Source organism: Gymnoscopelus microlampas (genome assembly GCF_963454915.1).
Source record: "Gymnoscopelus microlampas genome assembly, chromosome: 13".
Taxonomy (NCBI): domain Eukaryota; kingdom Metazoa; phylum Chordata; class Actinopteri; order Myctophiformes; family Myctophidae; genus Gymnoscopelus; species Gymnoscopelus microlampas.
In genome coordinates this window covers 30,807,661-30,823,598 of record NC_139950.1, presented here as the reverse complement: position 1 = coordinate 30,823,598, position 15,938 = coordinate 30,807,661, and the positions used below count along the sequence as shown (strand labels likewise).

The following is a 15,938-nucleotide window of genomic DNA, read 5'->3' as shown; positions in this document are numbered from 1 at the left end:
GCTGCTGCTATTTCTATGAATTCTTAACCACTTCACCCCTACGTACTTTGTCGTATGACAAATAGCGAAAATAGCAAATCTATAAACTCACAACGCATTGCAGTGCATTGTGAGCTTATGGATTGGCTCTTTTTTTTAAATATAAGTTTTGCCTATAATGACATGCCCAAAATAGGGACATCAGGTTGAAAGCGGTTAAAGTTGAATGGCCTGCAATAGCACACAATGCGTCTGGTTCCTGCTGGCCAGGAATTGCACATTCAACACACATAACCATGTACAAACATCCAGCGCTGCTGTCACTGATCAAAGGGCTTGCAAAGTGGCATATACAATGGCATGCTGTTGGTTATCACTGGGATCTGTGGGAAAGCAAAGGGCTTCCTTGCCCTGGGTCAACTTTATGGAATGTCAATATGGTGAGGGGAGGTGGGCTCTCTCAGAGTCTGATAATGAAAGAGTCCAGCCAGTGGAATCACTGGAGCCTCAAATAGATCTTAATGGATTGATTCTGTGGTTGCCTGGCACACAAAAAAAAACATAGTTCCAGGAAGTACCTCTGACAGTCAGAACTATTTCCCTTATTATGCTCCATGAATATGAGAATTGTTGCCAACACTGCAGCCTATTAAGTGTTTTTTATTCTCGCTAAGTGGGGCGTTCTATTTAAGTCATAGCCCTTTTCCCACTCTACCATCTCATTTTCCTCTAACATATGAATTAAGGCAAGAAATTGGAAGCTGCGGGAAGCTTGTGCCTTTCTTTTCCTGTCCTTTAGTTTCTCTCCAAGTCTGTAGTCTATAGAAGAATCAAATGCTTGTAACATGACAGCATTGTGAAAGATTGTAATTTCAAGGAGTGTGTATATACATACATACATACATACATACATACATACATACATACTGTACATACACACACACATACACATATATATATATATATATATATATACACACACACACACACACACACACACACACACACACACACACACACACACACACACACACAAACATATATATATATATACACACACATATATATATATATTATGTATGTACATACAGTATGTAAAACCTACTCATAATACAGCAATCATAATACAATGCCACTTATGTAAGTAGCAATTTCCTCAAAGGGAAGGTTGAGCTTGGCAGTCATGTCAATACAGTGGCAGCTCGATGCAGTTAATACTTTGAACCAGCAGAGGGTGTGCGTTGCATCGGGGGAGCATCGAGGAACGCATTTCATTAAGGAGGGAGAGGTTACATTTTTACGAGGTCAATAAATACTTAACTTCCCCTCATGCCGATTTATCACTCTTGCTTTTGTTTAAGCAGCCGTTTTCCATGTTGATAACACATGCAAGCATGTGGAATATGCAGGGGAAAGATAAAATGTTGACTAGGCAAAAGAGATAAGAGTACCTCATCGTGCTAAATCTAATTAACCTAAAAAGATATGTCTCTGTATATGAAGCATACGCAACATGATCCTTTTAAAACACCGCCAGCCCATTTAATCAAAGCACATAAACTGTCAACTAAGCATGTCTGAACCATTCAAATTACGGATTGCACAAAAAGCACCCAACCAAAAAAAAAAAAAAAGCAACTTGGCAAAAACAGGGTGACTTTACCAGCAATGTGCTGGTCTCATCCGAGTTTTAAGTTACAGGAACAAGCAGCATGTTGGAATCCAAGAAATGCCTAAGTCACCAAATCAGTGGAAAAAGCCCATGGGCTGTTCCATTTCAGCAGTTTGCCTCCCAGCCTCCGTAGCTGAAATTAATTTTAGCTGGTGTTGTGTTAGGATCACAAGAGTTGCTTCATGCGTAAGAAGAAAAAGGGGAAGAAATTATTTTTAAAGAGCTGGTGGCCGTGGCTGCTGGTCGTGTGCCCCGGCACCCAGAGGCTGTAGAACAATTCAGAGGACAGAAATGGACTTTTATTGCAAGTCTGTGAGTAAAAGAGAACATAAACGATACAAAAGATGAAAATCAATCTATTTCACTATCAACAGTTAGAAGTGGCACTGGAGAACTGACAAAACAATAACAGCTACTTAACTTAAAGAGAGGGAGAGAGAGAGAGGCAAGACGCCAAGAGAGGTATAAACAGACATTGTTGCCGGTTCCTCGGCTCTGCACAGATTTGTGCCTCAAAGCCCCTCTTTTGTCTCAAAGCCAAACCACTTGAAGTGACCCCGATTCATGTGGTTAAAACAGGAGGGCAGCACAGGAATGTATGAAAAACGTAAGTTCTTTTGTCAAGTCTGGAAATACCAGATTTAAAATGACCTCTACCGTTTCCCCCTGGGGGCTGGCTCTCATTAGCTGCCGTCGCTGCAGCCCCCCCCCCCCCACCCACCCCTGCCCACATTGCAGGTGTTATGCCAAGAGAAGGGGCAGTGAGCGTTTAAAATAACTGTCCACTATTCAGCATGAACAAACATTCAGGTCTCTTTAGATTCTGCTTACCCCCAAAAAAGCATTTCATGCTCCAAAAATAGTTGCTACATGTTCATTCTGGCTGCCCTACAGTGAGACTCTCGTCTCTCGGAAAATTGAGCATTAATTTAATTTGCTGCACTGAGCAGATTATTAATTCCTGCAGACTTGAATAGATAGTCATTCAGTCGATTGCCTATCGCACGGCAGCACTGCAATTTGTGAGTTGGCTTTGCCACATTTTGATTCAAAACAGAAATCACCCAATATTGTGATTAGTGAAGCTGCTATACATATTTATGACAAAATGTTCACTGGAGCACTTTGACTTGTGGGAACCAACTAGCATTTCATCAGTTTGAATAGCTGCTTGCTATTTTAACCCATTAAGACCTGAGGCCGATACTAAAAATGTCTTCTAAATCCAAACAGTTTTCTGAAAAACATATGTTCTCAAACGTTTTCATGTCAACTTGACTTGACTTAAGCCCTTTGCTCCCCTAGGGTGCATAGGCCGTTGACAAATGACCTCCATTTCACATGTTTTTATGTCAAGGATCAAAATGATATGTATTTGGCCGCAGACCCCCATCTCAAAAGATTTTGTTCCAGGGACCCCAAGAAGCAAAGATTTTAGTAAAAAAATGTGCACTTTAAAAAATATATATATTCAAAGATTTGCACACAGTACTTTACAAGTACAACTTTACAGGTCTCTGAAGGTTCACTCTCTAATATGTGTTTGACATTAGTTTTTGAAGGTACGCTGTAACTGAAAGACTTTAGCCTACTGTTGTGATTAGACCTTTTGGGTTTTTAGTTAAAGTTTTTGTGTAAATAAACATAGTTTTGTCTCTGCATCGTATTATTATGACATTTTTTGAATAGCCAACATATAAAAGTGGTTACACAGATGCTTTCCCGGTTTTAATGGGTTAAGGCCTTTGATTACACAGGTTTTGATACACAGAGCAGTCACATGAAGCTACATTTGGCGTCAAAATAATTGGTGAAAATGAGAATCATTTATCACTATACAATATTTTCCTGTTTCTACGCAGTTTATTTTCCTCTCCCTCCTCATGTCACTTCATTCTTCATATAAGTGGTCCTCACTAATGCTCATTATAAGATTATGAAATCACCTTTTCTGTCTACTCACTGTCTCAGAGGAGGGCTGTGGACAGATCAGAAACCTGCCTACCAGTGACATCATATTTTTATTTTATTTTGCACACAGAACCAGGAGATAACGTGATCCAAAGATTTACTGCTTCATTCACATCCTGGTTAAAGTATTTGGGAAATATTCTGTAACTCGGCTCCTGTGTATTACTGTGTTTTTGGCGAGACATGCTATTTTCAACGGCGTATGACAAGCGAACGGGAGGTCGCAATTACATTTTCTTTTCTTTTCTTGGAAGCACAGTGAAACCCCTCGTGATTAGCAACCATCAGGGGATCGATCATACTGGAGATAAATATTCTGTGACTACTTGAAAAGGCAAGAAAATCAAAAAATCACTGGTAGTCTGGGCTTTATTTATTTATTTACTCTGGCAGTGAATGAGTTAAGAACAATGGCTTCTATTTCAGCATGCCAACTTTCCAGGAATACAAAGGCTGCAGTTTCTATTAGCTTGGAATCCCCATCAATGATGTAATTCTGTCCATAGCCCACAAATGAGACACAGATTGAGTATAACGAGCATTAGTGGGGACCAATTATATGAAGATAAGGTTGAAAATGGGGAATGTTCCTTTAAGTTTTGAGTCATATTTATTCATCCACTGACCACTTTAACCCTGACACCCCAATTTTGGGCATGCCATTATAGACGGAATGTTTCTGTTTCTTTTTCTTTTTTACACGATGTGAGCTGGTAGATTTTTTTTAAATAACTTAGAATTTTGTGGTTATAAGTGTTTCATAATTGTCATTGCCCCCCCCCTCCCTAATTTCTGAATACAAAAGCAGGGGTGGTATTAGGTCTCCAGCACCGGCCAGTGTAATCCACTGATTCCCTGCTTTAGAACAAGAAACCATATTGATCTGAAACCAGTGTTTGAGCTAACGTCTTTGACAGGGGCGTGTTACAGTGGGCTATACCGGTCTTATGCTTGATGTATCTGTAATACAGCAAAGGGGTATGCAGTGGGATGCTGACTGGTGCAATATACATCTAACAGAATAGAATTAGAAAACTATCTTCCCCTCCCTTCTCTCTTTCCCTCTCCAGGCTGCCTTCCTACTATGATCCTTAGCATGGTGACCGGCTTCAGGTTTCCTAATATGTATGGACAGTGAAATATATGCGCTGTCTGGGGAGCGGGCTCAGTGGACCCGGAGCTACACTGATACCGCGACGAGGACAGAATAGCAGCTGGATCAATGGAGCAGCTAACTGACTAAAATTGGAACTGGCACGCGTCTGTCTGTAAAGAAACAACATACAGTACAGCACTGGTTCTCAAATTGGGGTCCTCGAGGGTGTTACAAAGGGTCCCCAGCAAAATGAGGAACGGTTTAAACACTTAAGCCCCCCAAGACAAATCGTGACAAATCTCCTCTTGTGGGGTCCCTGGCACAAAATATTTACAAATGGGGGTATTTTCATGTCAAGGACCCCCAAGTAATTGGCCGTGGGGCCAATTACTTGGGGGTCCTTGACATGAAAATACTTGAGAACCACTGCAGTACACTATCTCCGCCATCTTAACTGAAGCACATTTCATGGTACTTTTAGACCTGATGTGCACTCTTCTCCAACATACATATGGCATACCTCTAGTACTTTGGAGATTAAATGATTTGATCCCCCCAAAAAAGTCTGTTCTCTCCTTTGTCTGTCTCCCTTGCATTCTCTGTTTCTCTCCTTTGCATTCTCTCTCGCCCCTGCCCAAAATCCTCAGAGTTTTTAAATAGCAAATTATTCTAAATTGCTTCTCTGTTGCCATGGATATACCAGCCCCCCCACCCCTTTCCAACCTCCCTGCCAACCCCCCCCCCTCGCGCAATTACATTTGGATGCCAGGGCATGGCATGGTATTGAAAAATATGTAACTGGGCAGGAATGAGGAGCGATGGAGAAGTGCGATGTTTCTGTAACGGAGATCGCGTAGGAAACCAGGAGGAGATTAAATATGTAGGAGCTGTTAAAAGGCGCTGACCTGTATAATGAAAGAAACAGCATGAAGTACCAGGCAGGCAGGCAGGGAGGGAGTGAGGGAGTGAGAGACAGAAGAACAAGAGAGAAGGGAGAGAGGGAGAAACACACAGGGACAGGGAGAGAAAGAGAGAGGGAGAGAAAGAACAAGGGCAGAAAGAGGGGGATGAAGCAGGAGAGGGAGAGAGAGAGAGAGACATAGCACAGAAGCAAACGGCAGTCTATTTCAAGGTTATTGATGCCATCTCTTTCATGACCTCATTTTTAATTCAGAGCGCTAGGGCCTGACAGCTAATCTGGGGAAACGGTTTAAATAAATATCATTAAAGCTTCTCTTAGTGCTGGAGAGCCAGAACCTTGGCTTGGACATTTCTACATTGATTTTCTTTTTCTTACTCTGTGCGATAATGAATGAACGGGTGAGTGAGGGAGAGAGAGAGCGGGACAGGGGGTGATGGGGGGGGGTCTTGCAACTTAAAACCACTAACTTTGAAAATTGACAATGAACCGAGGTTAACTCCCATTCAATCTGAACCACGCGTATACACGGCGAGCGACTTCGTTCACAGACAGCATAAATACAGTGATTATGTCCCTGGCTCTATCTTTCACAATAACATCTCCTAGGCAACCATTCCAGATGATTTTACCATTAGGGGCAGTTAGAGGATGATGCGTATAATTCAAAATGAGGGCCGGGCACTCGTGGGCCTCCAAATCAAAGTGGGAGAGCCAAGAATGTCCACTTCATCTGAGGCAATTATGTGTACCTAAAATATTGCTTCCCTCCCAAGCCCGCAGCCAGCCTGAGACTCTCTCTTCTCTCTTCCCCCCCATACGTTGTCCTGCTGGGGGCAAATCAGAAGCGATCCTTTTGAGCGGTGGAGGGAAGCGGCAGCGCTGTTCCACTTTGTACACCGCACATTCCTTTCTCTGTGAATTATATTTTTGTGGCGCGTTGACTAATGATTAAAGGGGGCGGGCACAAAGACGCCTCTGGGGAACAAACACACACTTCAGCGGGCCCACAAACAGCCTCATTCATCACGCGGAGAGAATGGCCGTGTTTGCTGAGTTAATACAATGAAGCTAATTGCCCTCCGAGCAGACCCAAACATGGAGGCTCAGCTAAAATTATTCCCCCGAATGGAAACCTGCTTGGCTACAGCTCAGCTGCGCGCTCTCTCTCTCTCACTCTCTCGCTCTCTCTCAACCCCTCCCTCATGTAGACCTCACCTTCTCTCTCTCACATGCCCCCTACCCTTTCCCTTACACCCCAGTCTCTCTCACTCCCTCTCACCCCCTCTCTCTCAACTCCTCGGTCTTGTAGACCTCACCTTCTATCTCACATGCCCCCAACCCTTTCCCTTATACTCTCACCTCCAGACTCTTATTCTCTGTGTTTGTGTCTATCTCTCTCTAATGCTCTCTCTCTCTCCGTCTCTCTCTCTCAGTCAGGCTGATATTCACTGCAGTGTGTGGATATTATTGCTTTCTATTGATTCAGCATTATTTTCTCTCAGCTGCTTCTCGGTGGCTGGAGAGAGAAAGGCCAGCGCAGCAGCAGTCACACCTCAGCACCTCTGATACTGCCCCCCCGCCTGCCTTTTACCCCCACCCCCGATTTACAGCCGCCAGCAGTACATATTTTTTTCAATTCTGGCCAATATCTATCCAAAGAGAGATTTCATTGTTTAAAATGGCAAATCTCGCAGTGTGTCTGTAGTTGACCGGATAGTGAGTCAACCTTACATTCTCTGCTCTCAGTTTTTCATCTCTTCTATCAACAGCAAAAGCAGCAAAAAAACTGCTTTCTTGGAGAATCTCATTTCTAAATCCCATTTGGGCTCCCCACCTCGAGAGGGACCCCAAATCGAGACCTCAATACAAGGTTTCTGCCTGTTTGCAGCAGGGACAAAATATCTGTCCCCTGGGCCAGAGTCATCTTGGAGGACAGGTGCAGGAGGGGAAAAAATACCAGTAAATGGGGGTAAGCTGTAAGCTGAGGCCAAAGACCCCTGCTGCCCTCAATATTCCATGTCCCTCATTTCCAGAACAGGGAGGTGGACTTAAGGAGCGTGGCTCAAACATTGCATGCACATAGAAATTGGACCTATCAAACTGTTATGGACAGTGTTGGGCAGTAACAGTAACAAGTTACTTTTAATATATGACTGTAATATTATTATTTTACCCAGCAAAGAGTAGTGTAACGTATTACTCTGCCAAAACAGTAATATTATTACTGATCTAAATAACGCTGCATTACTTGTTACAATGAACATGATTTGTTTTTGTTTCTGACCGAGATAAAAAACACTCTTTCTTCGGTTGTATTGTCTATGAGCCGGCGACGCAGTGTGTCTGTGTGACCCACAAGCTCCAGAGTGTGTGTGTGTGTGTGTGTGTGTGTGTGTAGACATCGCAACATTGCCTCGTAATAAAAAAGCATGTCAACCCAAACAAAGTAGTCCATTGAAGTAGAAAGGGACAACACTTGTTGTCGACGTAAGCACAACATTTTAAATCTCTTTAGTTTAAAACTAACAATTCCGATGGGGTTTGGTACTAGCAGTTAGCACATAGCAGTGACATAAGGTACTTTTTTGCCTTGCCCTTGAATATAATATAAAGGCAGAGAGTGAAATGGTTTGTTTTTTGCCTTGAAAACTATGAGAGGCGGAAATGTCCCAAAATGCAAAAATATTGGCGAGATATTCACGCCACCATAGAGACTGTTCTTGGTTTTGAGATACCTCAGACCTGTACCTTGATGTTGTTGGGAAATATTCCTGAAGATTTCTTGACACAGGACAAATATCTAATCAAAATCTTTCTAGCAGCAAGCAAGAAAGCGATCACGCGTCGCTGGTATCAACAGGATCCCCCAACCAAAGACAATTGGATGGACATAATAAGGGAAATATATTCTAAGGAAAAACTAACATTCATACTTAGACTACAAGAGGACAAATCACACAAATACTGGGGAAAATGGTCTTCACTTTTTCAGCCCATGGACATTGTATAACCAATATGTAACAGAAATAACTAACAATTGTAGAATGCAGCCTTTTTTTTTTTTATTGTTATTTTTATTAAATTTCTTGTGTTTTAGTACTGTTTTTTGTTTGTTTTGTATTTCAAGTATGTGTATCTGTCTTTTGAAAATCTTTTGTTCCAATAAAAATTGAGTTTAAAAAAAAAGAAAACTATAAGAGGCAGACAATTCCCTTACAATAATGTTGCCATTAGCGTTCATTTATTGGTGTGTGCCAATAAAAATAAATATGGGTACTTTGTCCTCCATTGATTTGAAATTTTGGATGTGCTACCTTTTTGGGATTTTTTTTTTAATTCCTACTTTTGAAATGTTGCCATACTGTCTGAATGGGAAAAAGGTATTATTTCATTAGGACTCATAGAATTTCCCTGTGACTCAAAATTTCCCTGGCTGGGACCCATTCAAAAGACCACTCGTGGATCCTGGACTATGGTTGTTCCAAATGTGGAATATATTCAAGAGATGAGAGACTGTTGACTATTTTGTTTTATAGACTTGCAATTATTCAGTTTGGCTGATTGGTGACTCTTATTATTCCAGTAAATTGGATTTTGTTCTAAAAGGAACTGGCTAAACTTTGTTTTTGCCAGCTCTGTCAGAGTAACAACACACTGTCAGAGTAACAAATGGGTAAATTAATGGATAAATTAACATCCTGGTAGTTTGTATCAGTATGTCAGAGGACACTGTCTATAGAGTGTGCTGTATCTACCTAATATGCCTGCTTGGTTCACATGACCAAATCAGATCATAGAGACGCTGAATCCTATTTGCATATATAGTGCTTATACATACAGTTTTCCCTTCGAAAAGACAAAAGAAAAAAAGAAAACAATGGAACAGACGCAAAAGCGTGAAAAGCCGCTGCTACTGAACAGCATATAGTACTAGTGCAGGTTGCTTACACCAACTTAATCTCCATACGATATAAAAGTCGTCCCTGTTCCCTCATACGGTATTGGCAGGATATTGCTCTCCCAGGTACGTCTGTAGCTCAGGCACGCTCACATGTGAGCACACACACAGCAGCCTGAGGGGCTTTGGAGAGGGTCGGCAGCCTGCAGGGACGACTTGCTTTATGAGCGGCTGGTTATCTCCTGCTTGACTGCGAGATCGCATTTGGCATTTGTTTAACCTTGGGAAAGGTGTGTGTGTGTGTGTGTGTGTGTGTGTGTGTGTGTGTGTGTGTGTGTGTGTGTGTGTGTGTGTGCGTGTGCATGCGTGTGTCTGAGCGCAGGCTTGCATGAATACATCTCTTCACAGCTTCCCTCAGGATCATATCCATATGTTTGCTTTGGTTCAGTAATACCCTCTGAGTGATGATTACAATGCGGCGGTTCAAAATGCTGCAGCACAGCGTCTGACTGCCTGATTAGATGAATACATTAGGATGCAATTATGTGAACGTTTCACCTCGCGGTCCCACCACACAACAAAGCTGTGTACATACAGTGACGCTTGGTTCATAACCCATCGTACGATGGTGTCATGCGCCAAAAATAACATATACAGGCCCACAACGGCAAGCGACGCGTCTAAATCAGTATATAAATCAGGCTTAAATGGAAGAATGCAGCCGCTGTTAGGGTATATTCTTATCTACCACATCTAGGTCAATGAATATTTAAAAACTCTCCAACTGTAGGGAGTTTAGACGGTTCTGGCGGTACGATCGGTGCTATTGGGCGAGACAGAATCAATCAATCCCAGAGATACAATTGAATCCCTTTGAAACGTTATTGGAGCTGGGTCTGTGCATGTTCTAATACGTTTTAACACTTGTACTGCATCGACTCATAAGAGTCAAGGCCTCTGTGAGGGATGATTTGATAACTACCACCATTCTTCGTGCATCTGTTCGCGCATCTCTGCAGGAGATCAATACGCGTCTAAACACAGACCTTGAATCAAAGTTGATGAATAAAATGGTGTGAACACTCATTCAGCAAAGCTGTGTGCAGCCTCTAATCTACCACAGTCTGTGAACTGTGTTGTGTGCGCATATATGTCTAAAATACACAGTCTATTAAACAAAAACATTTTATGCACACAAGAAGACTGAATTGCTTCCTCTGTGAATAAAAACTCTATTTTAAAAACAGTGCAAACAGCGCGTTTCACAAGTTATTTTATATATACCGTATGTATGTATTTATGTATGTCTGTATGTATGTATGTCTGTATGTATGTCTGTATATATATATATATATATATATATATATATATATATATATATATATATATATATATATATATATATATATATATATATATATATATATATATATATATATATATATTACTATATATGTTACAGTTCGGAAATCAGAAGAAAAGAAAAATATATATATATTTATGATAACTCACCTCTCGTAGTGTCTGCGTGTACATGTGGCAGCACTTGTGCTGCTGGGGTTCCCTCCCAATTCATCATACACATGCTTCCACTGTCTGCGCACCGTGATCTAGAGGGATGGAGAGACAGTGGAAGAAGTGAGAAGAGGGGAGAGGGAGACAACCGAAAAAAGAGAGAGAAAGAGAACAAATAAGGCAATGGTGAGAAGAGAGACATACTATACATACAGTATATTCATGGGGAGAAGTGCAGAGAGAGATCAAAGAAAGAAAGAAAGAAAAAAGAAAGATGACAACAAAAATGTAGAGTGACTGTGTTTTGTGGTGGTCTAATCAGAAGCATATTCCCTCCCAGGTTTCAGGGAGTTACTGAGTCACGATGTTCCAGTTACTTCAGTGGGGATCATAATGCAACACCGTGCTCCAACATAAACATAAACAACCCCGTTAACATTAGTCAGCTGTTACTGCCATACACTGTAGCCTCCTCTTCCAGAACACTGCTTAAGACCTTTTCCGCGCCAGCATCGCACTGGCTAGTTTGCTGGAAGAATGACGAGTTGCATCAGCGAACACATAAACCCGCGGTGGGCGCTGCCAAGCTAACACGGCCTCGACATGAAGCGTACCCTAATCAGCAGCAGATAGAATGGCTTTAAAAGGATACGAGTGCCAATTACATGAGCTGTATCCTGTTTATGGCTTGGCTGGGCTGTCTGTTTGCATGACTTTTTACCAGCTAAGCTAATGAAAGAACAGGGACTTGCAATGTGTTGTGACTCCACAACATCAAACGTTGTCCTCCTGCACTTGAAAACATGAATAGTGAGTGAACAAGTAACAGGTAGTGCTGCCAAGTCAAATGTCGTCTCTCATTCCGCTCTCTTTTCCTTTCCCTTTCTCTCCGTTTCCCTTTCTCCATCACCCGCCTCACCTCTCTCTCTTGTGTGTGTGTGTGTGTGTGTGTGTGTGTGTGTGTGTGTGTGTGTGTGTGTGTGTGTGTGTGTGTGTGTGTGTGTGTGTCTTGCACACCCGTGGGCACACGTGAATGTGCAGTCCATTTTTACAGACTCCAATGTGGGAAAATATGACCGATTTGACCAATTTCCTCTTTGACCAGTGGAGAGCACAGGAACATGTGTTTTCCACTCCAAGGGGGTTTCGAAACAACGGCATCATTTTGCTAAATGTGGTCTCCTGAACAAAAATGTTCTCCTTGGGAAAATGGTGACTGAGAGAGTGAGAGGGGGAACGAGAGTAGAGAAAGAATGAAAAAGAGAGAAAGGACAGGAAAGGGTAGACTGAAAAAGCAAGAGAGAATACGAAGAGAGAGAAGGAAGGAGGGAGGGACCCTGACGAACAAGGAAAAATATAATGCCACATGTGTGAATACTTACCAACTCATATCCTCCCAGTTTCTGAGCACCGTGGAACATGGTCCAAAGGTTGACTGTGGGAAACGGGACAAACAAGTCAGTCAAGGTCTGTGAGGACAACATAACAAACGTTATATCATATCAAACTGTCACACCAGACAGCTAGAGGTAGAGATAGACAGACATACAGACAGACAGAGGCACTGTATGTCTGTGATGATTACATTATGTTATCTATCAAATATTCAGTGCTTTGTGGCTGTGTAGAGTTACAATCGGCAGCACCGACACAAGGAAAACAGGAACTCATTAGCCGCAGATAAAGCCGCCTGTCGCCAAAATGTAAAAGATGCAAATGAATATAGAATGCTTGTAAAATAAGCACCATGTGATGGAAAGCACACCATATGCTTTGCGCTGACAATTAGATGTGTTAACATTCAGCTCTAGCCCACAGGTATGAAGCAAAACCATGTTGAGTGGAGAGGGCTCAGTGACGTCACGTGTCAGAACTGACGTTTGAATGAATGCAAATGCTTTTGCACAGATTTACCCACGCAAATAGGCTTTGGCAGGCAATATCATAATGGACGTGAATCTTGTGTAACACGTTTGATTGTGCTGTACACAGGCTGGTAATCAAAATCTCACCAATACCCCGCCGATGAAGCTCCGGTTAAAGGCTTCAAATATCTGTCTATATTTGAAAAAATTAATTCACCGCAAACAATGGACCCTTGGTTTATTTGTGCCGATGACATTTGTATCTGCTTTCTGTAACATCATTGTTTAACATTTGTTATATGAAGGCCTATAAATAAGGAAAGGAGGCCTCGCCTGGGGAGAAATCCATCAAAATTCAATCTGTGCGTACACAAAGCCTTGCATTTGTCAAAATGACATTTTCCTATCTCCACATTTGACAGCATTGATTTTTTTTTTCTCTTCCCTCCTCTGTGCGACTGTTGTCAATGCACGGGTAGAATAACAAAAGGAGCAGGGGTAGATTTTTCTATTTGAACCCAGAGTTCTCGTGTATTGTGCCTTCTAACTGCATAGAGATGGTCTATTTAACTAGCTTGTTATGCGTCGACCGTAATTACCACAATAGAGAGCGGGACTGGGAGAAACGTCGCAGATAAAGGAAATGAGAGAATGTGCCTTTCCCTTAGAAGCCTTGTCATTTCTGAGTTCTTTTCTTAATTCCCTCTGTTCGGCAGGGGCAAATTATCACTGAGATAAGGACAACAAAACAGCAAACACAATACAGCCTCGCTGACGTGCGGTGGAATGCCAATTAACCAATGGGGCTAAAAGTAGTAGACAAATTGGAAACTGTTCACAAGCCCAACTTGCCAAGTACTAAAGCACATACACGCACGCACACGCACGCATGCACCTCTTTCTCAGAAGTACTTTATTATGTCAAGGCCATTCAAAATGTACATTTCAAGCACTACTAACCCTCTCTACCCCAACTCTACCTCCTTTAATTCACTCCTCCATTACCTCCTCCCTAGGCCTCTCTATCCATTTCTCTGTCTCAGTCTATGCTACTCTGCCCATGCAATTTCAATGGGAGCAGCTGTTAAGCAAACTCAATGTCGACTAAACGCAGTTTTATTCTCTACAAAATTGTGTATTTTCAATGAGTCACTGGAAAACGAGCTCCACATAACTTCTGAATGTTCCCTCCGAAACGGTTTTGCTCAGTGTTATGGAACGGTTGGAGGATTTAGATAATGATGCAGTTTTGTATGCGGGAGCCTTGTTGCATGTTTTTTTTTCTGCGGCCAGCCAACTGAAGGAGGAGGCAGCCGTAAAGCTTGTGAGTAGAAGCTATGAAACAACACAGAGCTTCCTCTCTGTAACCACAAGTGTAATAGCCGGATAGCTGGGACCAATATATTTCTGTGTCAATTCTGATGCAGTGTGCGAATCATCGCTGTCGGGCAGACACATCGTATCTACATATTTCAACTTGTAGATCTGCTATTTTCAAAAAACGAGGTGGGTGGTAACAATTCAGAGATAAAAAAATGTATATATATATGGCATTGCAGGACCAACGCGAAGGACGGAGGGCGGTCCTTCCTAATCTGGGCGGAGACATTCAGTCGGTGTGGTAAAGGCGATAAAGAAGTGTCCTAAAAAAAATAACAGTTGGTGTAACTTTGTCACCGGGCGCCTTCGCCGGCCGTCCAAGCCCATACAATGAATTTAGATATATGCAGATGATTGGTAGGCGGAGATAGGTGGAGATATCCAATCATGTGGCTATGAGAGAATAAGTCTGTCTGTGGGTTTATATTGGTATATTGGTAAATATTTAACCAATGAAAAGTATTAACAATAGTATATGAGTAAATAATAACTACATTGGATCTATTGGAACACAGGTTATTTTTTCAATTTCCTGAAAAGTAACAGTGTTGGACATCCAAGGTTTCTGCCCGAGAGCGACGGTACGTAGCTTCAGCGACAGGTGAAGTTAGTGAAGAAAGGTTTACATCAGCCGTTGTTTCCCAATCAGTTTACAGAGGTTGAGTAGCCTTCAAAGTGGGTTGTGTAGCAGGCAAGACGTGGATGCTCTTACCAGCGTGTGCACCTCGTTATTTTGAAGGTCAGGGTAATACTGCGAAGGGATGTGAAATGGTATGATGACACATCCCTTTAAGAATCAGCTGACTATGAATGACTTATTACTGCGAGTTAAGATGCCAATTGGTCTCAGATCAGCACCTTCAGCACCTCTGCTCTTAGATGTTTTATGCATTTAGGGCCGGGAGTGAAATATGAATTCAACATGAGCACGAGGCTACAGAACAAGGACGTGCTGCACACATCAGGCCAAAAGAATAAAGAGGAATAAAGAGGTTTATATATATGTATGTGTATATATAATATATATATATATATATATATATATATATATATATATATATATATATATATATATATATAGATGGATGACTTTATTTTGTCATTGAACAACGAAAATTTACTTGATGGCATCAATCCAATGCAAAAAGAGCGACATAATGCATCCAATCGATAACTGCATGAATAACCAAATATTATTCAATGAAGACGGTTGCTTCCCCAATCAAACGCACTTGCCCGTCGGGTGACATGACGTTATATTTACTTGCCACGGGCAGTCGGGCAACTGTTAGTGTCAAACCCTGATGTGTATGTATAAGTAAGTAGACTTTGGAACCAACGGTTCCCGAGCCATGTGGCTCACATATACGTATACGCGCGCGCATGTGTGTGTGTGTGTGTGTGTGTGTGTGTGTGTGTGTGTGTGTGTGTGTGTGTGTGTACACACACAAAGACACACTCAACACTCTTTTAAGGCCTATATTATATACAGTCCATGCTTTGTATCAGAAAGGATTTTAGATTTAGTCTTAAAAGCAGCTGGGCTTCATCCAACAAAGATCTGTTAAGTTCATTCAACCATCTGTTGGTTTGCTCAACTCCAGAGAACTACATTAAAGATTAGCGCTCAAACGCGAACC

The 15,938-nt window shown here is 41.9% G+C and overlaps 1 protein-coding gene across 1 annotated transcript in view; it reads right to left on the bottom strand.

The window, feature by feature from the left end:
• Positions 1 to 15,938, bottom strand: part of LOC311059124 (AT-rich interactive domain-containing protein 5B-like) — an 86,943-nt gene that overhangs the window by 9,141 nt on the left and 61,864 nt on the right. Inside the window, exons 8-9 of the mRNA XM_084076777.1 lie at positions 12,436 to 12,488; positions 11,051 to 11,148 (exon numbers count right to left, since the gene is read on the bottom strand). Coding sequence (XP_083932903.1) covers positions 11,051 to 11,148; positions 12,436 to 12,488 — 151 coding nt within the window. The remainder of the gene's footprint in view (positions 1 to 11,050; positions 11,149 to 12,435; positions 12,489 to 15,938) is intronic.